The sequence below is a fragment of the Pyxicephalus adspersus genome, chromosome 9, assembly GCF_032062135.1.
Source record: "Pyxicephalus adspersus chromosome 9, UCB_Pads_2.0, whole genome shotgun sequence".
Taxonomy (NCBI): domain Eukaryota; kingdom Metazoa; phylum Chordata; class Amphibia; order Anura; family Pyxicephalidae; genus Pyxicephalus; species Pyxicephalus adspersus.
In genome coordinates, this window is record NC_092866.1 from 10,349,986 (window position 1) to 10,377,497 (window position 27,512).

Here is a 27,512-nt window from a genome sequence, read left to right on the forward strand (position 1 = left end):
GTCAATAGTCTAGCATGTGTACATAGCTTTAGACGTGGTGGCTGCACTTATTTTCCTTTTTATAGGCTTTTTTTGTCAAATATATGCTTTATTAACGTTTTCGGGTATACACAAATACAACATACAAATATTTATAGGCTTTTTTGTTATTTTCCCTTGATGATCCTACCTGTAAAACACTTCTCGATACAGGCTTATCTACAATAGGCTCAGGCAGATGAGACCTCTCAACATTCCAGTCACTGATATAACCTTGCTTTATTGTATACAGTACATTGCATTTGAATAGGTTGTAGAGATTCAGACACATATAAAAATATTCTTTGCTGAGAGATTCTGCAACAATACATACAAAGTGTATATTCTTTGTTAAAGGAAAAAAATCTAAAAAATTAAGTGTACTTGCCACAAAACGCTGTGTCCTGTAGAAACTGTCCCCCAAAGACACTTTTAGTTTAGTTGATCTCCTAGGTCCTTGCATCTCTCACTGGTTTCATTTGCTGACCTTTTTATTGTTACCACTTGCAGGAGTAACATAGGGGTCAAAGGAAGGAACCAGTGAGAGCTCTGGGGGACCCAGAAGACTGAAAGGAAAGAACCAGTAAGAGCCATGGGGAACCAGGAAGACTTAAAGAAAGGAACCACTAAAAAATGTAGGGGACCGAATGGAAAGAACCGGTCAGAGCTATGGGGGACCAAGAAGACTTAAACAAAGGAAGCAGTAAAAACTGTGGGGGACCCAGGACACCAAATGGAAGGAACCAGTGAGAGCTATGGGGGACCCAGAGGACTTAAAGAAAGGAACCAGTAAAAACTGTCGGGACCTAGGGGACCGAATGGAAGGAACCAGTGAGAGCTATGGGGGACCCAGGCGACTTAAAGGAACCACTAAAAAATGTAGGGGACCCAGGGAACCGAATGGAAGGAACCGGTCAGAGCTATGGGGGACCCAGAAGACTTTAAGGAAGCAGTAAATCTGTGGGAGACCCAGGACACCAAATGGAAGGACTCAGTGATAGCTTTGGGGGACCCAGAGGACTTAAAGAATGGAAGCAGTAAAAACTGTGGGGGACCTAGGGGACCAAATGGAAGCAACCAGTGACAGCTATGAGGGACCCAGAAGACTTTAAAAAAGGAACCAGTAAAAACTGTGGGGGACCTAGGAAACCAAATGGAAGAAACCAGAGAGAGCTATGGGGGACCCAGAAGACTGAATAGAAGGAACTGGTGTGAGCCGTGGGATATCCAGGAGACTGAATGGACAGAACCAGTGAGAGTTATTGGGAACCCAGGGGACTTAAAGGAAGGAACCTCTAAAAACTGTGGGGGACCCAGGAGACCAAATGGACGCAACCAATGAGAGCTATGGGGGACCCAGAAGACTGGCACTCCAGGAAATGTTGCTTTCCCTGCAGACTTCAAAGCACAATTTTTGCTTAAACAGCATTGTAGTAGTGTGGGCAACAGGAAAGGTAAATATTCCCTATTTTGCAGTTATACTTGATTAGAAAACATTTTCCATGACAGGTTCACTTTAACAGCTGTTGAGATAAGATATCATCTGTACAGGGAGTGCATTTGTCAGCTGACTCCTAAACATCTTTTATGAGAAAGAGCAGTAAAGCAATAAGCAAGGGCTGCATATGTACTGAGCCAATATGTCCCCCTGAAAGTATAGTATCACATCAATCACAAACAACACATAGAAACACTTTTACTTGAAGGCCCCCTCAGGGTTTTTTGGGGTGGTTTGGAGCCCTAGGCTTTCCCCTTCACCTCACTTGACATTTATACAACACTACCTGGACTACTCTCCTTATGATGGGGGGAGCCACTTTAGTTTACAGGTGGGGCAGGGGCATATAGTGCTCCTCCATTAGAGGGTGCCTAACATGTATTCCCTCCTTAATGCCTACAAACAGCTTTTGGTCCCCTCCCCATTCTATTACTGGACAGTAAAAAAAAGCAACAATCGTCTTCTATAAGCGCCACACCACATTTTATTGGATTCTTATGGTGCTTCTATCTTTCATAGCTTGGGTTCTGCTGTACTAGGAACGAACAAACGCCAGGTCAAATTAGGGTATTTTACCTGCTTACATAAAAAATAATGATACAATAATGAATACAGTGCTAAATTAATCTGTGTGTTTTATATCTGCTTGGAGTTCAGCTTTTAAGTAATAAGTGCCAATTTGTCTCCATGACCAATTTTCGGAATTAGTGGACATGTTATTTAAGATATAGAAACCTGAAACTATCCCTTTTTACCGTGACTTGGTTTGCTTTGTCTTTGCTTGGCATAGATTCTTGGCCTATATTTTAATGAAAAAGAATAAAGATTGGAGTAAAGCAAACAGCAGTTCATGTATCCTAGAGGGTGATTGTATTGGAGAAGTTCTAGACAGCAGACTTAAAATAATAATGTCTTTTTCTTCAAGGTAAAAAAAAAGTAGCAGAAGATATTTTATGTCTTCTTCTTAAGCTCCTCCAAGCGTTTAGACAGGTCCTCAAAGTCTATATCTTCGTATGGGGATGGGTCGAGCGAAATAGTGGGTGAACGAACAGGGCTGACGGGGATGGATGGGAGTTTGGGTAGTGGTAGGTTGTCATACTTGTCAGGAACATTGTTGGGGCTCAGTGTTGTCCTTGGTTTAGCTACAGGGCCTACAAAAATGAGAAAACATGGCATGATTATATATGTGTCTCCATCTTCCTTCATGCTGATTCCCTAAAATCTATAATTCTTTATTATCTTTCTTATTCAAGGACTTCTAAGCTCCAACTTCTCATATCTTTCATCTTGAAGGAAACTTTTAATGATTAACAAAAGGCTGAAAGAACCGGCTACTCAACCTGGGAATCAAGCAGCAGAATCTTTTTGAGAAATTACTGGAATTGTGTATGACACCTAATGAACAGCAGGTAGCTATTTATATTGTTACAATGCCACCTTAGAACTATCTTTGGTTAGGCTATGTACACATATCAGATGATTAACGCAAGCATGAAAATCTGTTGCGCCCCCCACAACAATTTTCATCAGCTGGTCTTGGAGGAAGATCGTGAACAACTGCAGCGGGGTGCTACTTATCCATTCAAATTCCGCTTCTCCCTCTATATAAAAGAACGAGATGTGTGTACAGCACTTGTTTGTTCATTTCTCATGGGAAACAAGAAAGATTGTTTCCAGCAACACTGCTTTTACATGTGTACATAGCCTAAATTGTGTACACACATCAGATAATCATCGCCCAAAACATGTGTACAACCGTCCCTCAATCTAAAGCCATAAAAGTTCTTCCCTAATTATTAAAGGGCTGTAAAAAGCCACAGACAAGAAACCAAAGAAAAAATATGCCTTTATAGATTGTTCTTTTTCTTTATCATGGAAAGGGCAGATGATTGTTTTAAATTACTTAAGCACAAAGCAAAAAAGATAGTAAAGAGAGCAGGGAAAACTTGCATGGAGTATAGAAATCTACATTATAAATGACCTTTAATTGAAATCATTTATTAGAGCTGAGCAAATAGATGTCAGCTAAACTGATTTTGGACAAATTTACTAGTTTTCACACATGGTGTATTTTCCCAGTTTGGCAAACTTACTTGCCAACGCATTAATGAATGCAATTAAAGGAGGGCCTTTCCCTTAGCAATGCAATAGAAGCAATGTTACTTAATTGCTGCCGCAAACATCCTATCCCTGTCTTCTGAATAAGGCTTTAGGCCAGGATCATAATGATGCATGAGCATGTTATCAAGTTATTGCTTGAATATACATTATTCTGCATATGTGCAATTAAAATTCCGAAGGAATATCACTTGCAGGTGAGGAGAGCAGCTTTTAATGCAGAAGAATTATACATACAAATATACAAATATACATGAGTTTTTTAAGTTTTCCATAAGCCTTTAGTTGCACTTTCACCTTTAAAGGAAAAATTTTTAACAAAATCCATTTTTTTGCAAAAATGTAATAGAATTGAAAACTTAATTTCACTTATGTCTAACAACAAAATAATTTATTTACTTTAACGTCTGCCTACTTTAAAATCCTATTTTATATAAGCAATGTTGGAAGTATTCAAATGGGTATTTAAAAGAAAAAAAAATCTGATTCTTTGCTTGCTGATAACCACACAGTTTAGATAAGGATAAAGATGCAGAACCTGTAACATGCTTACCAGCATCCCTTGCAGGAAAAACCTGTGTATCTGGTCCAGGGGGTTTCTGCTAGGAAAAATAAATAAAGCAAATTTACACAATGAGCATTTCAATCAACTTTTCCCAACCTCCTCCTTCCCCGCTCCCCAACCAGCACCACCTCTTTCCCTAGTACTACACACTAATAATAAGAAAGCATTGATGTAGCTTTACCCATGGCAACCAATTCGTTTCACTCAACATTCATTGATTTTGTGTAGCCTGAACAATGACGGATAATTTATGGTTGAATGCAGTTGGATCTTATGAGCTAGGTAGAAGCTAAAAAGAAGAAATCATTTACGCATAGTCTGGATTCCATATATCATTTTTTTTTGGTTTAAATAAATAAAAGTCCTGTTTTAGAACACACTTTCACTTTTTTTGGCTGGTTACATTATACACAAAGCCAAGTGTGCTTCTTAATGTATATGCATGAGGGTAAGTGTGGATGAAAATGCTTATAATGGAGGGTTGGTTTAAGGCACCTAGAATAAGTGCAAAAGTGATGGAAATTAGAATAATGTAATACTAGCAATCATGTTAATGGCAAGAAATCCAGGTTAAATCCTTCATAGGCTGAAATGGAGCAGAATCAGAGCAGCAACAGAGTGATACCTCACTGATGAAGGAAGATAGAGACAAAAGAGCATCATCAAGTAGGTGAGTACTTTCTTTGCTCTTTTACCTTTTAGAGTATCATGGCCCTAAAATGCTCACTGGGGTACAACAACAGGTATTGGGAGGCCACTACTAGAGCTCCTGGGACAAACAGAACACAGTAATGATATAGAGATCAGGAAAGGAACCCCCAGTCATTCATTATCCAATACCCCTGAAAGTGCCAAACACTGCCAACCAGATGAGTAATCATCTCGGTATTTTAAGGAGTGCTAGAAAAAGCCTGACGGAGACTTATTTTAAAAACAATCTTCCCAAAAGATTGAATGCCTTTTTTATGTTTGTTTTATGCATGTATCAAAATGCAAACACCTAAAGCCTGTTGCTGGACCCTACAATCTGTGATGTCAGCAGCCCCGGCAGATTTAAAGCTGAAATTCTAGTGATTTTCAGTAATGTTCCTTGTCACTCTTCCCTTGTCATCTATGTAAAAAGATTAGATAGGGACATGAGGGGAAGGACAAGGGAGCTTGGCCAGCAGAGAGAGTAAATAAATACTCCCAGAGGAGGAAGAGGATATATACAAAGAAGTGGAAAGTTGTCCTTCTGAAGTTCAAAGGCATGTTGCAAGCAAAAAAAAAAAAAAGTAAATACTTTTTTGTACTTTTACAGCAACGATCAAAGTTGGTGGCAGGGTCTCTATAATGTACACACTTGTAGTGACATTTCCCATGTCATATGATAGAAAGAGATACCAGACAGGGTTGGCGGTACTTACAATGTCATATGACAGAGGAATATCAGACTGTGGTGGTGGCACTTACCATGTTATTTGGCACAGGAATACCAGATGGGTGGTGGCATGTACCATGACATATGAAGAAGGAATACAAGGCAGGGGTTGTGACACTTGATGGAGGAACACTGGGAAGGGGTATTTGTACTTACTATGCCATATGAAGGAGGAATACCAGGCAGGGTTGGTGGCATATTTCCCTTCTGAGAAGGAGGAGGAGGATACATGAATGCACACTCTTCATAGATCCCAACTTCAGCCTGGGGATAAGGCTCCTAAAAAAAAAAAAAGGAAAAAAAATAGCAATAAAATACTAGAGATTCAAGTTGACTAAAAATAAATTGTTTTTCTTTGCAGTCATTTTAGTTAACCAAAGGTCTAAAGTGAAAATTGGATGCAACATTAACATAAATTTGTCTGCATCAATCTAATTACTGGAAAAAAAAAACAGAAATTAAAGATAATCATTTCAGAATCTGCTTATTAAAACATAGGGATAAAATTAAAGGAAAAGGGTAGCAAGGCGCTAATATAATAATATTTAAAAATATACACATTTATTATTTAATATTACCACATCTCTAGTGGCATATCTACTCCACGAGGAGTTTTTTTCACTTTCATATTTTTCACTGATACAGATTTTTAATAAAACCTCAACAATCTTCTAAGTTGTCATCGTGTAATGATGAGAGACCTCTCAGGAAACATGAGTGCATACTAAAAACAATATAAACAAGCCACAGGTCATAAAAATTGTACTTTTTGTATTGCTGGTCAGTGCACTTATCAAAAAGCTTAAAATATACCAGGAACAAGGAAAGATAGAAGCAGACAGGCTTTTAAAGGGCAAATGTTTAGTGTGTGTTTTTTAGTGAAACAGATTTATATGGCCCTGACTTTTACAGAGACCAACTGATCTAATCAAGTACATAATTAGGTGAACATTAGGACCCTGACTTATTAAAGCTCTGGAAGGCTAGAGAGAATAAACTTTCATCAGTGAAGCTGGGTGATCCAGCAAACCTTGAATGGATCAGGTCCAGGATTCAAAATATTTGCTAGCAATTGATTTTTAAAAATCCATTCCATGTTTTCTGGATCACCCAGCTTCACTTCTGAAAGTGTATTCTCTCCAGCCTTGGAGAGCTTTCATAAATCAGGGCAAAATTGAGAATAAAAACGCCTATTAGCATACATTTTAGTAAGAGTAAGCCTTAATCAGAAAAATGTACATTTGTGTATACACAAAGAGCAAGTTGTGCACATATAGTAATATTATATGTGAACAACTTGCTCTTGCGTATACACAAATGTAAATTTTTCTGATTATGGCTTACGCTTATATTTAGATATGTTTATTGATCTCAATTGGTCCCCTGAGGAAGCCAAAAAAGGCGAAACACATTGGGCATTGTGAGATACCTTTGAACATATGAATAACTTTGTACTAAAAACTAAAATTTATGCTAATAGGCATTTTTATTGTCACTTTATGTTCACCTAATTATACTTGATTAGATCAGTTGGTCTCTGTAAAGCTGCGTACACACTTCCAATTTTTGTCGTTGGAAAGGATCTTTCACGATCCTTTCCAACGACAAGGGAGTGCAGGATGCATGAACGATGCTGTACATACAGCACCATTCATGCTCTATGGAGAGGGGAGGGGGAGAGCGACGGAGCGGCACCCTGCTGCGCGCTCTCCCCTTCCCTTTCATTAGGATCGGCTGTCGTCCATCGTCCGTGGATCCGGCAGGTCGGTCGTCCAGACGATGGACGACACCGACTGTACACACAGCAGATTTTCGCCCGATAATTGGCCGATGCCGATTATCGGGCGATAAAAATCTGACGTGTCTACGTAGCTTAAGAGTCAGGGCCATAAAAAATTGTTTCACTAAATAAACACACGCTAAACATTTGCCCTTTAAAAGCCTGCCTGCTTCTATCTTTCCTTGTTTCTATGTAAATACCAGGCTGGGCATATTTTAAACTGAGTTACCTAATTAGAACCTTCCTATATCCTAAAACTGAGACGACTTAAAGTATACCATATAGATATGATAATTATCTGACTTTGGTTATCAAAAAGGAGATAGACCATAGTAAATCCATAATCTCTATTGTTTTTTATTTAGTGTCTTGGCTCTGCATCTACATTACTATGGACCCATGTATACAGCCTGGTAAAAACACTGTAATATATTACTGAACCTCTTTTAGCTCCGATTATGGCACACATTCGCACACATGTTGTTTCAGTAAGCTTATGCAATGGCACAACATTTATTTCCATTTAGAGTTGCAATCATTTTTCACCAAGATCTTGTATTGATAATGGTAGAGTCAGACAATTTTATTTTATTTATTATTTTAGTCTTCTCCAGCACATCCCAAAGATTCTTTATGGGATTGGGGTCTGGACTCTGTGGTGGCCAATCTATGGGTGAAAATGATGTCTCATGCCCCCTGAGCCACTCTTTCACAGTCCTGGCATTGTTGTCCTGGAATATGCCTGTGCCATCACAGAAAGAAAACTTCTGGTCATTCAGTATACTCATTCAGTATACTCCTTGAAAAACATGGTCATTCAGTATATTAGGGTAGTCAGCGGATCTCATATTTTGAGCACACTTTACTGAACCCAGACCTGACCAAATGAAGCAACCTCAGATCATATCACTGCTCACACAGATTGGGGAAACAAAATTCATTTTATAGATTCAGTCTACAAATCCATCTTTGCTAGTGTCTAAATGATATTCACTTTAATAACAGATTTTATTCTAAAGTGATAAAGTATTATCCAATGAAAAGCTGCAACCCTAAAAGCCAGTGGCTGCTTACAGAGCTGCTCACAGAGTTCCCTTTTATAAGTCTTGTGTTAACATTGCCATATTACTGGACCATACATGTTTTTGTCCAAGTGGCCATGCTTATTTATATTTGCACACTTTGAGTGTGATCATTAAAGATCCCAAAGACTGAAGAAGATAAACTATCAAGGGAGAACTTGGGTTATCCAGCAAACCTAAAATGGATTTCTTACAAAACTTTTGCCATTAGTTGGCAAATGTTTTCAGTCCTGTACCAGATCCATTCCAGGTTTTGTGAATCACACAGGTTCCCCCAAGATAATTTATCTTCTCCAGTCCTGCAGAGCCACAAAAAATTAGGTCCTTTGTGTGTCTATTCCCCAGGTCATTTGCTTGTTCATAGATTATCATTTAGCTTGGCCATTTTTATTGAAACATATACGGTTCCGTTATATGGCCACAGTAGTGTATGGCTTATCAGAAATAGCTATAGTGCAAGTAGCCTAGAATACATTTACAAAGCATGAACATTGGCTGATAGAAACTTACCACCACCTTGGGATATGGACTGGCTTGACCTCTGAAATCACCACCACCAGTTCCTCCATTACCTGGACCCCCTCTTCTATTGCTGTTTCTAAAGTTGCTGCCATCAAATTCAGAGGGCGCCTCGCTCTGAAGAAAGAGAAATCTATAATTATGACCATATGCCTTAGGACTAGTTCACATCTGTTGCATTTTCCTGCATTTTGTAAACCGGACTAATACAGAAACCAATGGCTTCATATGGAGTTTGTTCTCACATATGAAAAACAGTTCTTCAATTTTCTGTCTTGAGAGCCCTTTTATGTAAAAGTTCTTTGGAAATGAATGAAACAAGAATAGGTAATTATATTGTGTTTGTTATGCATGGTGTTCATTTATATTATCAACAGTAGAATTTTTTTAATATTTGGTATCAGTGGTGTTAAAGTAATGTAGAACTATAGGTAGAGTGAGGCACGGTTTGTTGTCATGGAACTGGTCTATACTACTGGAGATGACTCGGGCAGTGAGTTCTTACACTCAACCCTTGCATAGTTGTGGCTGCTACATGAGCTGATTGTCCCTGCTTCCAATTTTACAAATTCACTTCTCAAATTTTTTTCTTGAGATTACATATAATGCCAATGATAGGAATATATACAAAATGCATTTGCAGTCAGCAAATGAAGAAACAGAATTTATGTATAGGTGAAGGAAAATAACTCAAACCAGGAGAACAATTGGCCCAAATCTTTATAGGCACTGCTAGCCCATTAAGGATTGGAAGAGTTTGGCTGATTACTTTTGTCCATGCAAGTTGTCCAAAGGTGCCTATATACTGGAAGGTAGCTAGGTCATACTTGCTGAATCTGACCACACACAATATCTGTTGCATACATGTTTGCATCAGACATAGGTGATGGGGGGCAGTGCTAACTAGTCATGGAGAGAAATGCCAAGCTTGCTGAACCTACTGGCACCTTGCTAAGTAATGCCTCAATTGTCCTAAAGGCAAACTTTAAAACTAGTGTTGTCATAAAGCCTTCAAAGTACCCACCATATTTCTAGCGTCTGGTTCAAATTCTACATTGTAGTTCTTGGCAATCTCAATCAGGTATCTCTCCACCAGGATTTTAGGGGGTGCTTCTGCACTTAGCTTATGCATGAGCTGTGGAAAGAAAACATGTTTATCAGATATTATTGGATACAGCAAAGTTTAAATAAAAATCTTACCTTTTCATACGGATATGCAAAACATATAAAAAAGATCTACGGAAAATAAAACAGTATATAGAACTTGTAGAAACTAGCAATGACCCAAATTTATCAAGCTGCGGTAACAATTCAACTCTAACCCTAGTTGTGTGTAAGGTTAGGGCAAGGAGTATGAGGCAACTCCCTTGGATGCTTTAGCAAGAGGGAGTGTAAAAAGAGCGGGACCTGCAACCTGTGTGTCACACTAACCTCTTCCTCGCTAAAGCGCAGGCGCTTCTCTCCCGAGCATGCTTGCAGTTTTGAGCCTGGGCGCACCTGCTCTTCCAAATTTAACTAGTATCGCCTCTCCCACCGGCCAATTAGAAAATAGCCCCCTAATCACTCTTAGCTATTTAGCTAGAGTGACACAGCAGACACAGCACTCAGCATTCGTACAAAGTGTCTCCACTAGTGCCAAGCCCCCTAGCTCTGCTGAGCAATTCCTCTACACCTACTGTTTAATTCAGTGCTTTTCCCTGCCCAACTCCTGTGTTAACCCCCTGTTGTTGTCCTTGGCCCTTCCCAGGGCTCAAAGTATCTCTGTGCAAGCCGTTGTGTCCTTTAGGGGCCCTGTCTCCCCAACCGTGTGACTATGCTACTAAAGTGATCCACAGCACATGAAAGGAGGCCTTTTTGCCTTGGGGGGCTTGAGGACTGGTTTTCTGTTCCTTTTACTCCTTTTGTGACCTTTGTCAATGGGGCAGAAAGATTTACAATGTCTCTGAATCAGGAGGTGAGGAGAATAAATTAATAGAGACACCTGTTCCAGTTATGACCGTCAAAACTTAAAAAAAGATTTCCTCTAACTTTCCTCTAACTTCCTCTAACTGTTGGTCCTTTGTTGGGTGTTTTCTGCCAGAAAAAAATTAACACAAACAGTTGACACGATTGTACAATATATCAGGTCACATATCATACTCACTCTTTCACTGACGGTTCCTATCTGGTTAGACCGGCAAAGGTTGCCGTATTCCTTGCTGTATTTATTGCATAACTGACTGGCCACCTGTAACAAAAATTGGTCAGGTAACCTGAATAAATTACCTATTTTATATATCAGAACAAAAACTTATACTATTTAATATGAAAGCCTGGGTTTGTAACTAATACAGCTATCTCATTTGACAATTGAATAGCAGAGGGTGAGGCCTGGTGTCTGGAGAAGGCTTAATACTGACTTGAGCAAAAGTGGAAGCCCCATGTCAACCTGTGCCTTGTATTTGAGGTTTTATAAAGTCACAAGGATCAATCTGATGGTTAACACAAGTTCCTAAAGTCACACACACTTATGCATTGTGCGGATTGTAATTTACAAAGTTTCCTTTTATAGTAAATCTTTCCTTTTCCCATACACTTCAAAGAGACAGGTTATTAATATTATTATTATTATTATTAATAAACAGGATATATATAGTGCCAACATCATACGCAGTGCTGTACATTAAATAGGGGTTGCAAATGACAGACGAATACAGACAGTGACACAGGAGGAGGAGAGGACCCTGCCCCGAAAAGTGGTTAGATTTAAAGTCGTCCCTGCAAAGCAAGCAATTATTACTCATCCGTCTCAATGCCTTGGCCATCAATTCAAACTCCTCTAGGGTAAGCTAGATTAAAGCATGTTTAATCATTTATCTTTAGCAATATGCAAACAAGAATAGTGATTAAATTATATTACCATGAAGCATGTACCTCACATCGATATATATATATATATATATATATATATACAGTAATACCCCGGATCATTACTGAAAGTATGGTAATGGTATTTCCAACGGGAGTTCAGCGTCTCAGAGAAGACACGGGCTACAAGGTGGCGTCCAAAATTTGTGCATTTTTAAAATTCGCGTGGCGGAGGGGGGGGTTGGTCAAGAAACGTAAGAAACGTTCTCAGAGATGTTGAACTCACTTTAGAAATAAAAAAAACATACTTTTAGTAATAATTCGTTTTCTTTTAACAACTTAAAAAATTGTTTTCCTTTGGTCTTTTTTTATGCTTTTATGGATCAGCTGATTCAGATACAGTTCAGTCTCAAATTTTAGGTGTTTTAGGTTCCAAGGAAAAAATATGCGAATTCGTGAAGCCACAGATTTAAAAGCGCAAATTTTCGGGGTATTACTGTATATATATATATATATATATATATACATATATTTATATATTAGGAATGTTGATATATAGAGATGTGGAATTGCAATTTTTCTTCTGACCAGATGGGGGTGCAATATGCCCCATATACTTTTGCTAATGCTTTTTACTTGCTCTGCAAATATGGGAATGGCAGAGCACACTGCAAATGCATTTTTATATAAGGTTGAATTATTCCTACCAACCAACAAAGAGAAAGGCCCATATCCAGACATTCAGAAGAGCAAATCCATAAATCCAATATGGATTTTTTTATAATATATATTGCTAATTAGCTGCCTGTAGTTAAATGTTTTAGGTTTTCTTTTTGTACTAGGGACAGCTGAATGGACTGTATGGATAATTATATGTCTTGAAACTACATGAAAAAGTTGTGTGTTTTTGGTGAAATGTTTTGGAAATGTTTAATAACTGTTTTTGGCTCACTTACTGTTTTAAGTTCAGAGACTTCTGTCTGCAGGCGGGGGGCAGCCCAAATCAGGGTGGACACAGCTTCAGCCAGTCCCGAGTCCAGTTCCCTGTATGAGAAAGGAGCGTGTTATACAGCTACTACAATATGAATGTGTTTTTAATGACTCATTGACCACATTTAATTTATCAATTCTCTTACCGGCACTCTTTAATTCATTACATATTTTTCTACTAAGTGCAATCTAGTTTTTTATTTATTGAAGAAACAGGTAAAAATACACAAAAAAATTCCATAAATGATAAATAAATGATGTTCCAGGTCTACTTCTATTCTATTCACAGTATTTTAAACAATACAATCGCACAGAAATAAAAGCTAAATAATTCACCTAAAACTTTGGTACCCAATCTTAAAAACAAAACCCAAAAATTTAGGCTGTAGCTCTAATTTTATTTTGCAAGTTCTGTTTAATCTTACTTCATGGACTGGATTAATCCAAACCGGGCCAGCAAGAGGTCACAGTACAATTCCAAGATTTCCATGGCTTCAACCATGTAGTCTTCTCGGATAATGTGCTCCACCCGGATTCGTGCTCGCTCGTCCTTTCGACACGATAGGTAGTCAGCGATCTCCTTTCTGGATTTCATGGCCATTTCAGCTGGAAGGGCATGAAAAAAACAAGTAAACAGTAAACAAGCCATTTAGTTTTTTTTTTATAATATATTAATGTAAAATGAAGTTGCAGCTTTCGTGATGTTCTAAAGATTTGCTTGCAACAACGGCATAATAAAATTTAAACTTAAATAAGAAGCATCCCTGTGGTGAGTTCTTAAAGTTAATTTCTGCTATAGCCTCACAAAGCCTACCTTCTGCTTCCTTTTTTCCTGCACTGGTAATAGATAGATAAATCTGTCTATACATACGGTATGCTTTTTAGAGGTGTCTTCATGCCAACTATGCATAATATATGTTTGGAAAAGTTTCTCATTAAATAAATATAGTGAGACCGACATATACTTTCCGATACACATTTATATCATTTAGCATACCGCATATTCTCAACACTCACTATATTTATTTACTGATAAACTTTTCCTTTCCCAAACATATACTATCTGCATTGGTATACATACATACACATGTTTTGCTTTGTTTGAGTATATGAAGTACTTAGTAATGTGGTTTATATCATGTATTTAATAATGTATTCAATGAGTTTACATATTCTACTACCAGCCTATGAAAAGGTTTTCAACAATTTTTGGATTTTTATTATGTCATGCACCAGTTTATTCTCTACCTTGTCCTAAAGGAAGCCATACAGTGAAACGCGTGGGGAACAGAGACAACTGCGATTTTCTTCTTTCCAACCTTCAGTAATTGTCTTACGCTTATCACCCCATCTAAAAACTACTATTCATTTAGTATGTGTGATTTGATTTGTTTATAGTTCAGTTGAGCACTGTCTAGCTTTTGGTCTTTATTATTATAACCAAATTTTCAATAGTTCTTTTACAAGTAAAAGTTATTTTATGTTGTCAAAAAGGCCTCCTCCTTGTGTTTTGCGATCCTATCCTCCAACTTAGAAATCACTTTTTAAAAAAAAATAGTTTCATAATGTAAAACAAAATGTTAAAGGGGGTGGTTGATACTGTAAAGCAGGGGTGTCCAACTCAAATACAGAGAGGGCCAAAATTAAAAACGTAGACAAAGTCGAAGTCGTGGGGCCAACCTTGAAATTTATTTTAAAAATTGAGATTTTTCCTTCTCATTAGATATAAAACCTTTTCATATGGAAACAAAGTGGTTTTGCTTCACATTCAATCTGGAACAAGCTTTTAATAGAGAAAGAGGCATATAAAGTTTTTTTTAATTTTCATTAAGAAAAAATCTTATGCCTCTTTTTCTATTTGTAGCCTTTTGAGTTAAATTTCAATGGTAACCTTTTTGCAAAGGCTAACAATAAAAATAATATTCTTCTATGAAAATCCAACCATTCAAGTCCATGCCTTGGAGTAGCAAGGAAAAGTACAGCTGAGGGGGAGTGCTGGAAATGCCAGACGCAGCCAATGCGGAGCTAAATCTTATGAGTGGCCCGCCATTGAAATTAACAGGATTATTTGCATCTAAAACAGTCCAATGCTGGGCCACGCATAGGCAGAGAGCCCGCTGGTCTATAGACGCGAGTGATGCCTGGAATTGTAATAGTGGCGCTATTTCAATGCAGTGGCGGGCCAGCTGCAGTTTATATTTAGGATTCCTTTGGGGGCCAAAAATAGGACATTGGGGGCCAGAGTTTGACACCCCTGCCGTAAAAAAACCCCATAAAGTGAGAAATTTTATACATGCAAAAGCACCATTCAATAAGTAAGCAAGGAATTCAGGATAGAACACTCACTTTTCTTTTTTTCCAGAAGTTTGAGTCGGTTGATGACGAGCCTGAGATTGACTCTCAGTCGCTCAGGTTTAAATCCATTACCCGGCATGTTGCCTGTTCCTCTAAAGAAAGAAAACAGTTTAAATATACAGTATAATTTTATATAGGAAATACTTATCAATTCCATTCCTTCAGGCAGCTATTTCTGTTTCTTAGGCTGCAGCATTAACACTAACACTTTGGGGTCTAGGATTCTGACATTCACCAAAACATTCTCTGGTGGAGAAACAGTCACTGCCATTGAAAACACATGAACCTGGAAGATTCTCTACCAGGCAATGTTTTGGTGAATGTCAGAATCATTGCTTTAGAAAATGATCACTTTGTGTTTTGTATAACACTTTTCATTATTTTTGGTAACATGGAACATCAGAACTGAGGGTAGTGGGTTACCATGCATTGTAGAGCACTGAATATGGGTGAGGGGTATGAAGCATTAGGGTTTTTTGGAAAATAAATGGCACTACAGCACACCAATGTGTATAGTGCATGCTACCGCAGCAAAGCCAAGCTTATATACACTTTATACACGTTCATACACTTTATTAATCCGATTGTTACAACCAAGTTATGCAGAAGATCATTTCTGAATTCACAACACATCCAACCTTGGAACAGATGTCTACAGCAGCAGGAAAGGGCACCAGATGCCACCAAAGTCAACTAAGATCAGGCATCTAAGGCTACAATTCATATGGTTCATCAAAAATAGAACTGGAAAATTGTTGCCTGGTCTGATGAGTCTTATTTATGCTGCAACATTTGGATTGTAGAGTCAGAATTTAGCATCAACAACATGAGAGCACAGATCTATCTGGTTCAGGCTGCTGTTTGGTGGTGTAATGGTATGGGGGATATTTTCTAGGACACTTTGAGCTCATTTTGGCAATCGTTTAAACGCCACTGTCTACCTTAGTATTGTTGATGACATTGTCTATCTCTTTATGATTGCAGTGTACAAAACTTGTAAAGGCTACTTCCAGCAGAATGGACATGCCATGTCACAAAGCTCAAGAGTCACTCAAGTCACAAAGAGTCTACAGGGCTCCTCAGTCACCAGATCAATTCAATAGACCAACTTTGGGATGTGGTGCAACAGGAGATCCAGGGATTGGCAGCCAACAAATATGCAGCAAATCCATGATGCTATCATGCCTACATGGACCTAGAAAATGTTGCCCACACCTTTATGAATCTATGCCATGAACAAGTATGGCAGTTCTAAAGGCAACATAGGCTCCAAACCAATGGTAGCAAGATGTACCTAATAAAATGATCAGTGAGTATATATCACCATAGAGAAAGAGCAAAGCAGTAATTGACTCCTTTCATGCACAATCACAATCATTGCTCTGTCTTATCCACATGTGTGCGTAAATCTCAGCTTGAACTGCTGAGATTGGTAAACAGCAGACTCTTTACAACATAAATTAAAGCACAACTAGATAATGGTGGGGAATGAACTTAATGCTCCATTTAAACAGCTGGATATAAGAAACAAAATTATGAGCAATGCTTCCTATTTACCCGAAAATAGACATCAATGTTTTTTACCTCTTCCATAATAGATAAGAACATTTACTGTAGAAAAAAAGCACAGTACATTCCCTGTACAGCAGTAAGTAAAACTAATTAAAACTTAAGTGAGTAAAAGGTTAACCATCAAACAAGCCCTGTTCTTTGTGGATTTGCCAAAGTACATAGTTCTACCTTGTACTAGTCTAGCAGGTGTACAAATGCTCTTGCTATGAGTTTGTCTCCATCACGTGGGGGAAAGAAATTGATTGAGGATAATAGACTATATACATAACGTACATAAGGAGTCACCCTTTGCCCATTTGTAATCTTCTGTTGCTACATCACAGCCATGGTTTGATAGGCAGAAAGCTAGCTGACATCAATATCATGCTCTGAGCAGGTTCACTCTTCGAAGCTTGGAGCAAAAGCAGAACCAATATTGACGTTATCGGTTCAATTTCCCTGTTCCATGATAAAACTGGAGGTGTTGGTGACTACTATATAATTTTGGTAATTGTTTCCTTTCTGTCCATGTAACATAGGCCACTGGAAAGGATTTATTTCCCCAGTGCAGGCACACATAGCATTACAAGCTAAGCATCTGTTCTAACCATTCCTTGCTTTATTAAATTATGGTAATTATTATACAAGGACCACAATGCTGAAAACATATTGAACCTCTATATAGGTCATATATATATGGGGTGTAAAAAGTCACCTGATATTAAAATATATTATTATTTAATTGAAACGAAAATCAAACCATTTCGGCATGTGTAAGCTTATCTGTAGTGGTCACTTTTCCTGTTTTTAGTTTGTTTTATTGGCCCATGCATGCTCATCCAAAGGGGCATATCTATAAATAGAAGACAAATCTAGATACAACTCTTATAATATGAACATGAGGCGGGTGCAAATGCTAGCTAAAATCCTCATTATTGTTTTTAATATTGCATGTGCAGCGAATATATGCGGGGACAATGCTTTAAATGGTAATTGTTAAAAAAGTTTACAGTTCCAACACAGCGAATGTTACTTGGACCAAGATTGGAGAACAGAAGGATCAGGTACATTGACGCCCACATCTCAAACCAGCAAACGCACAGCCCTTTCTAGATTGCCAATGAAAACAGTGAAGGACCTGTGGGTTTGTCACTCTATAAACATGTCTATTGTGTCACTGCAAATTATTGTTTTTATTGACGTAGCCTGAATCACATGCTCAATACCGTTCCTTTGAACTAATTACATTGTTGCTATGTGTGATGCAAAGCACAACCATCCTCCTCCATACAGCAGTTTCTGCCAGATGATTATCTGCTGAAACTGGAACTCAGCGTAATGATATTCCACAAGAGGTAGGCCTGAAACCTGCCAAACCGGTACGTGACGGCTCACTGTGGTCAGCTGACATGAGAAGCCTTTCCGTGCAATCATATAATCTCCATGTGTTTATATATTTATATGTGTTTATATGAAGTCTAACTAGGAAATTGCACTGCCAACGAAGCAGAAATATATTACTCTAATTCAGTTATATCCAAAAGTACAAGACGGTATCATTGTTTTCCATGTTTTTGCACATTCTAGATTTCTCAACATATACCTTGTAAAATATTCCTATTTGTAACTGGGTGTCTTAATTTTTTGGATAATCCTAAAGTATACACACCTTAAAGTGGAACTATCATCCCATTTAAAATTTTTTTTTTTGTTTTAACTTTAAATAAAAGGGTGAATAACATTCTTTTTTATTTCTTTTTTTTTTTTGGAAATTGTAGGGAAGACTTCTTTCTTTACAGCAGTGGCAGCAAAGACCAAATGGGAAATCCAGAGCTCGTTCTGCACATGCACATTTCCTCTAATATGAATAAAAAAAGTGGCGACTTCATTCAAGCCCAGTGTGATTGGCACTACCTGCGTAGTGCATTTGAAGAAGAACCCCAAAGAAGAGGAAGAAGATGCGGACGCCCTGTGTCCAAACCACTTCGGATAAAGAGCGAAGACAGAGCAGCACAAGACCAACTGGACTAGGATGGCGGAAGGATCTACAGTGTTCTACCTGTAAAGGTGTTTAGTTTTTTTTTAGTAATAGTTCTGTTTTGACAAGCAGATAGAAGGGTATGGTACTGGTGGGGCAACCATTGAAGTGGACTTGTATCTTTGCCTTTCATGGGCAAAGCACAGGTTTGCTTTAGGCTGATGTTATTCCTAACTTTTACATGACACTTAACCTAACCCTTCAAAGTATCCATTAAGTCCAGCTAATACTTTAGGTGAGGGTTAGGACCCTTATTGGATTTTTACTTTTATACAGGGCTAGGGAGCTGTAAAGCATTTGTATTCTCTACCTGTAAGAGATGCCAGCCGTGCCTGCTTCCTACCGCTGTTAGCTTTTGTCATCTTTTTGTCATCTTTGTAAGTGTCTGTTATCTGATTAAGCAGTGAGACCCGGCAGGAGATAGGACTGCTACTCAGTCTAACTTGGACTGAGAGAAAACACAAGTAAATAATTCAGACAAATCAGGCAATCCATGGAAAGTGAATCTATATATATTATAGAGCAAAGTGTTAGGTTATTGTAAATGCTCATTTGTATTCTCTTTATACCTCATCCACCCTTAAAAACTACCTCCACCACCCTTTCCAACTCCCAGCATCAAATTGTTTGACTTTTCCTTTCCCAGGTGTCAGGTAACATTTTGCAAATATTAAATCCGCCACAGAATGGTACTTTTATTAAAGAAAACTAGAGGAACATACATTTCCAGACCCGGAAATCAGGGACATCTGATAATACTAGAATACAAATCAAAAAATACAACTCAAGTAAACACATTAAGCAATAAGATATAAAAGCTCCAATCATTTACTGACATTAAACTTCAAGTAGAAACACAGCTTGCTAATTGTTGACCACTGATCTAAGTTAACCCTTTGTGAATATATTCCAGGTGAAAGTCCTACCTGAGCTGACGCCAGACAAGTCCTATCGGTGCAGAGAAGAGTAAGGAGTGATAATTGGGGACAGACTACGTAGTCAGACAGGATATGTGAGTGTTATGATATGTGTGCTAACAAAAAGGCACATGTTCCTTGTGGTGACATCACTACTGGGTGTGAACCATGTGACATGGGTGATCACACTGATATCTTACCTGGGTGTGGGTGTACATTGACCTGTTAAAGGCACATACACACAGCTGATGGAAAATATAACACAGAGCGAGCTGTGTGTGTTGAAACATGATAGGAAATAAAATACAGAAGATGGCGACTCTGTAGAACTAACTTTGGTGTATGAATATCTAATGTTTTTTAATTTAGGGTAGAGTGGGAAAACCCCCTTTTTCTTCTGCTTTCTTCTTTACCACTTCCTAAACCTCGAGTAACAGCAGGTACGTAAAAAATCTTCCCACTCCAGTCTGTTATTACCAGAACAGAAGTCCTTACTGGAAGATTTTCTCTAGGTTTTAAAGTCCAAATGTTGGTGTACCAGGACAAATAGAAATGAAGAATTTTACCATTGGGGACATTACCAGCAAAAAAGGTCCCTTTACATTGGTCGTCAGTAGGAGAAAGTCCCCAATACTTTGGTGATTGGTGGAGAGATGGCCTCTTGCACTGGAGTAAATTGGTGGACACATTAGAGATCATTGGAGACATATTCCCTGACATTGGAGATCATTGGGAACATGCTCCTTTACATTGAAGATCATTGGGGACATGTTCCCTTACATTGGAGATCATTGGGGACATGTTCCCTTACATTGAAGATCATTGGGGACATGTTCCCTTACATTGGAGATCATTGGGGACATGTTCCCTTACATTGAAGATCATTGGGGACATGTTCCCTTACATTGGAGATCATTGGGGACATGTTCTCTTACATTGGAGATCATTGGGGACATGTTCCCTTACATTGGAGATCATTGGTGACATGTTCTCTTACATTGGAGATCATTGGGGACATGTTCCCTTACATTGGGGATAAGTGTATACATGTTTCCTTTATATTGATATTCAGTGGACACATGCTCACTTACAATGGTGATCAGTGGATACACGTTCCCTTTACATTGGGGATCAGTGGATACATGTCGCCTTACATTGGGGATCAGTGGATACATGTCGCCTTACATTGGGGATCAGTGGATACATGTCGCTTTACATTGGGGATCAGTGGGTACAAATTCCCTTACATTGGTGATCAGTGTATACATGTTTCCTTACATTGGGGATCAGTGGATACATGTTTCCTTACATTGGGGATCAGTGGATAGATGTCCATTTACATTGGAGATCACCGGAGACATGTCCCTGTACATTGGTGGTTAGTTGGGATGTGTTCCCTTACATTGGTGATTTTTGGAAACTGCACAAACATTGGTTGCGAGGGTACCCAGCACATCCTGCCTTTCATGCGGTTACCAGGACTAAATTAACCAATCATGATGGCTGAAGACAGAAACAAGGGAAAGAAGAAGGAAGAAGATGGTGGTGCCCATAACAGCGCAGGGACAGGTAAGTATAAACGAGATTTAGTTCCACTTGAAGAGCCCCCTTTATCAGTGGAGTAGTTCCTCTTTACATTGGTAATCATCCATAGTCAGCTTCTTTTTTCTGGACTAAGAAGCCAGATCAGAGATGACATAATCATGTAAATCCTGGCATCCATGTAGATTTTAGCAGTGTTTGCAAACTTTCACTGGTGGAGAATCCATTATTAAAACACATGGACCTGAAAGATTCTCCACCAGAGAGTGTTTCAGTGTCGATTTCACAGCTTTATAAATAGACCCATAAGTGTTGCAAAAGGTGTTAATGCAGAATGTTTTCTTCTGTTAAATCACACTGCATTATGGAAACCTATTCACTTTGGTGGGCATGACAACTCTTCTTAGTGCAAATAAACCAGCATGGGAAAGTTCCCCTCAAACTAAATGCATGGGACCCAATATTTCCTTTGAAATGGGTGCTCCACAGAAAATGGATGTTTGACACCGCCCAACTTACAGTTATTCATGCATGCATTTGGTATAACTATTGAGTTATTTGAACCCTGACTACCTTATATCCCTTGAAGAAGCAAGAGTTGCGAAACGTGATGGGACTTTAGAGCGGACTTGCACTTATATATTAATGTGAACTCATATGATCACTTGTTTATTGACGTGTACTTAAAGGATTGTATACTATTAACTGTATGGTAATAGTTATAGTCATTATGAGTCACAATAAAACTTATTTTTTCATGCTCTCTAAAGCATATAATGTGAATGTTACTAATTGTAAGACGCCTCTTATACACATTCCAGGTTCGGGTTTATATGTGTACTTCTTTGAGAGGTTGGTTACCCATATAACATATGGTCACATAAGAGGTGATTGTCCTTCTTTTTTTCAACTTTGCAAAAAAAAAAGACATCTGTTGAATTTCTATTAATGCAGAGTCCAACAACATATTCTATATGGATGGAGCACTTTACTGTATGTGTGTTTAATGAATAGCAATGCAGCGCATATCAAATTGTGTAGTAATGTGTGTTGTGGTAAAGCATATTCTACTGCATCTTACTGCAACACATTAGTGTTAGTGGACCCTAAGGGGACTGGAAAGGATAGACTATCATGGCAGAACATGGACGATCCAGGAAACCTGGAATGGGTTTCTTAAAAATCATTTGCCATTGGTTGTCAAATGTTTCAGACTGGGACAAGATCTATTCCAGGTTTGTTGGATCACCCAGGTTCTCACATGAAAGTCTATCTTCTCCAGTCTTGGAGAGCTTTAATTTATCAAGCCCTAAAAGTCTGGCGTGCATGATTTTGCCAATGGCATCAGCACCGAAGTAAGAATAACAAAAAACTTGACTTTTTAACTTTTCTTGAAGATGCATTGGACAAGCACAGACAATTCTTAAAACCTTGGTTATGTGTTATTATCATCCAGCAGAGAGACCCTTTTGTTCTCTTTTTTTCAGTTTCTTTATTTAAATGTAATTCACAAATTTAAGAATGGAAATAGCAAGTAAAGGAAAAAAACATTTGAGGGTTCCTTACATGTTCCATACATGTTTTTGAATACATGAAATTAATTTAAAATATTGCTAATCAGTATACCGTATAGGAAAAGTTGAAAGAAAAAGTTCGGTAGATGTACCATGCAATGCTTGATTCCTGCATAGCCTATAACAAGACCTGAGCACCTTCCCTTGGGATATAAATCTTGACAGAAAAGGAAAAGTCTGGCAGTGCTCCTAACCCTTCCATACTATTTCCAAAAACACCTTTTAGCGTTATATATACTTTAAGAAGAAATCATTTTAAAGCCTTTCTCTTATATTAAGCAGCACACAGTAAATAAAAAAAAATCAAGATGGTTTTCCAGTTTCTGACTTCTTTTTACAGTCATCTAAGGCAGGTTTTTTCTCTAAGCTGGTTGGGGCAGAGTCACACAGGCTTTTATTTGTCTCAGGGTCTTTATTCAGCACCTCTCCTTTAAAACCAACATCTACAAAAAACACAGGATACAAAAAAAAATCAAAAAGTCAAAATTACAAGGTGCAATGTGTAATAAATCATAGCTCCCCAAACCCATCACCGCTGCTAATTCTGCTCTATGAATTCTGCTGTACAAACTTGGTAATAGTTTGATACTAAGACAGATTTGGGTACTTATGCTAGTTGCACTGTATATTAAAATATAGTTTACTGAATAGCCTCATTAAAACTGTGTTTTTTTATATCTGCCTAAAAATCAACCATAAAGGACAACTGTCATTCAAGGCATTTATCCAGCCCAACTAAATGTCAATCATGTCAATCCAATACTTAGCTTTGTTTCCGTTCCTGTAATTTTCACTGGTGGGGGCCACAGCTACCCAGCAGCATGCTAGGCTGTTTCTGTTAGCTTTTTATCCCCACAACCATTGATGTATTGAAGTTCCACATTCAACAAGCACCAAGAAGTCCTTGACCCGCTTTTGGATCTGAACTAGCTCCCTGTGATCATTCTGACATCATGTACCGCTTACCACTGAAGAAGCCTATTTAACAGTGAAACGCATCAGAAATAAAGACAGCTGCAATTATTGTTTTGATTTTTACTGATGTTGATTGCCATGGTATTGTGGGCAGCAGGGTGGCTTAGTGGTTAGCACTCTGGCCTTTGCAGCGCTAGGTCAAATCTCGACCAGGGCACTATCTGGAGTTTGCATGTGTGGGTTTCCCCTGGGTACTCCAGTTTCCTCCCACATTTCAAAAACATGCAGTTAGTTAATTGGCTACCCCCCCAAAAAATTGATCTTAGACTGTATTAAAAGACATATGACTATGGTAAGGACATATAGGGATTGTGAGCTTCTTTGAGGGACAGCTGCTTACCTGACTATGACAGTGCTGCGTAATATGCTATATAAATACTGTGTAAAAATAATAATTGTAATTGATTGCTTATAGATTACTGCACAATTCTGCTCTGGTTTCTTTAAGTTCTTTTCTAATTGATCTAAATTTTAATACTCACCAAATAAGTATGAAGGCGAATCCAATACATTTGATGTGGCCTGTGACAAAATAGAAAGAAAACAAGATATTTCTCAATCATTTACACCTGTGTCATTGCAAAATGGATTGTTCTACAGTGTCTAATCTACAACATATAATATATTACCATTTCACCTTCTTCCTACTGATCATAAAAGAGGGCACAGTAGACTAGAGGAATGCAATCTGTTCCTTTCACTTGCTGCTAGCCAGGCCCTGTAGGGTTTGGTATTTTATTTCCACCATTCAGGTAATGGGAGACAGCAATGGTCATTTGTTGCCTGTGTATTTACAAAAGCTTCCCTATTGTAAAGTAAAAGCAGTTTTTATTAAGGGACATACTATTAGATACACTACAAGCCTGTTATTGTAGACTATTCTCCACACATTTTACACAATCCTTGGCCCCCACCCTTGGAATCAGACTGAGATCTTAAAGTTCCAAAACGCGGTCATAAAAAACTAGGATGTGCCTAAGGCTGGTTGATGTATAAGAGGCCCTGATAGAAATCCTTCAGTGTACAGAACTTACCAAAGTGTTTTCTGGATATCCTGATGAGACGGGGGACTCGATGTTTAAATCTTTCATGATTTTTTCCACATTGGGAAACTCTCCCTAAAAAGACAAATAAAATATTCTAAGAAAATAGACAAAAACAATAGCTTTATATGAATGACATAGCAGACCATTTTTTGGCCAACATGTAGATTTGGACCAGGTCCAATGGTATAGGAGGCAGGGCTTTACTAAAACAAGGACTTGGCTAAACCATAAAGATAGCCAGGGTTTAAAATCACCCTAATTCTAAAACTCCTAGGACACTTTACACCAAGAAATAACTTAAATCAGCCAACCTTTCGGACCTCACAAACCACTAAATTCATGATTTTAAATCCTGTAGACAATTAATATGATTTTTTTTAAAAAACATAAATACATTTGTATTTAATTATCTATCTTAATTATCTTAATTATCTTATTAGTAAATGATTATCTTCCTAATGGTGCTGACGAGGACTGTGGAGGCTCTGATTCATTGATCAGCTCACGGTTAAGTGAAGTATTACTATTGTTACAATTATCATTAGTTGTATTATCTTTGGTATTACTAAAGAAATATTTGTTTGCTTTTTCTCACTCATTATGGGTTTATTTAATTGGAATCTAAGACCAAACAAGAAATCATACTTATCAAAGTCAATCTATTTGATGCCATTAAATATAACAGGTAAAGAAAATACACAGTTAAGGTCATACTTACCTAAAAGAGCATCTGAGAAATTAACAAATAAAATAAAACAATCGGGTGAGAATCGGTATTGGCAGAGCGGGGTGACTGTTGTAATGGTGGAAACAATACTGAAGCGTACGGCTCGGTTGCGGTTGCTTCTTACAACTTAACACTACACTGACGTCACGCTGCGCCTCCCTTGTTTTTTCGTCTCTAGTACAATTTGTGAATTTAGTGCAATGTAAAGGCGAAAATTGTCATTCAGAATATAGGAATTTGTTAGAATATTATTTTTGTTTTACAATATTATTTTTATCAAACATAAAAATTGCAAATAATGTCCAAATTTTTCTGTGGATGACCAAAATGTTCTCATGAACCTGAGGCAACCGCTGACTTTAATGGCTACTGTTTTTATCTCAGTAAGCCTAATTTATTAAAGCTCCTTAACAATGGAGAATATAGACTATCACAGGAGAGCCTGGGTGATCCAGGAAAACAGGAATGGTGAAGGAATAAAAATATTTTCCAACTGATAGCAATTGATTTTTAAGAAATCAATTCCATGTTTGTTGAATCATTAACGATCCAGTGTGACAGATCCACAAACACTATTTTGGAATAGCTGCTCTGACATCAGTCACATAACATCTTGAATTCCCAGAGCAGCAAAGAAAGGTTATCCTGGAACACTTACCTCTGCCAGATGATATAGATCTAAAAGGGTAGCAGGTATATATATATATATATATATATATATATATATATATATATATATATAAGATGTCACTTAGAGTGGGTTTCAAACTTTATAATGCCTAAATGGAGCAATATCTCCAGTTAAAGCCACCACCAACTGTATAATTCGTACAGACCTGAACAAAAGTCTTCCTGCCCCCACCACATCTATACCACATTGATGTGTAGACCCAAGAACATTACAGTACATTTAAACTTACTGATGTTTCACAAGAATGTAATCCCAAATCTTCACTGGGTCTTCCAAAAAAGTCTCCAAAGCCAAGTCCACCAGGCCTTATTGACGTGTCAGGCTGTTAAGAGCAAAGAAAATCAATCTGATGGTATTATGAGATAATGTAAACACATATTATTATTATTATTATTATTATTATTAATAATAATAATAACAATAATATTAATAAACAGGATTTGTATAACGCTAACATATTACGTAGCAATGTACATTTAATAGGGGTTGCAAATGACAGACAGATACAGACAGTGACACAGGAGGAGGAGAGGACCATGCCCTGAAGAGCTTACACATATGGGGTGAATGTCAGTATTTTTAATGATGGAATGGCAGAAGAACAAAGCAAAGTTAAGTACCAGGGAAATGGGCTATCAAGGACACATTTTGCCCTGAGTGGGCAATAAAGACAAATGTACCCTAAAGGTTCCTTAGGCTAATCAGGTTCTTCCTTTCATGTTCTGAATACGAGAGTCCACCAGCCTACCACAGCACGTGTAACCACCCTTCTTGTCTGACTTCCCTCTCTGATCCCAGATTCAGAGATATTTCAGGTCCAGGAATTATAAGTTGTGGAGTTATCTATATACAGTACCTTCCATTGGCCTACTGATATCACTTTTGCTATCTAACTTCCAAGCCTCATTCATTTTGCTTTATGTAAGCAATGCTGATTGTAGGTTTTTTTTTTATGTGCCCATTCATGTATATTATTAAAAGAAAGAATTAGGTAGAAAAAAACTATTTTTTTATTGTTCTGCCCCATTTATGACCCTCCATTTGTAAGACTCACCGAACTGCTGTCTGGAATTCCTTCTGTGACGGTTGATTCAATGCCTAAGTCTTGCATGATTTTCCCCACATCTGGAAGGGCCTGCAGGAAATTTCAAAGGAAGGTCTTAGAGGAAAGATTTACAAAAACTTAACACAGGAATATATTTTAATATATAAAAGTGGGACATTGACTGTGCAAAGGTTCAGTTGTGTCTTAAGCTAAT

The 27,512-nt window shown here is 37.9% G+C and overlaps 1 protein-coding gene across 2 annotated transcripts; it reads right to left on the reverse strand.

Moving 5' to 3' along the window:
• Positions 1–241: 241 nt before the first annotated feature.
• LOC140338349 (IST1 homolog) lies at positions 242–20,715 on the reverse strand. Of its 2 annotated transcripts, none has more exons than XM_072422547.1 (10): positions 19,708–20,715; positions 15,184–15,284; positions 13,263–13,443; positions 12,804–12,891; positions 11,144–11,227; positions 10,025–10,135; positions 8,992–9,117; positions 5,776–5,898; positions 4,188–4,233; positions 242–2,667 (listed from the first exon to the last, which is right to left on the reverse strand). In XM_072422547.1, exons 2-10 carry the CDS (start codon positions 15,269–15,271, stop codon positions 2,468–2,470), a joined length of 1,047 nt encoding a protein of 348 aa, XP_072278648.1. In that variant the 5' UTR covers positions 15,272–15,284; positions 19,708–20,715; the 3' UTR covers positions 242–2,467. The 2 variants fall into 2 exon arrangements, with proteins under 2 accessions (XP_072278648.1, XP_072278647.1); XM_072422546.1 differs by having other exon boundaries at positions 4,188–4,236.
• Between the last annotated feature and the right edge of the window lie 6,797 nt (positions 20,716–27,512).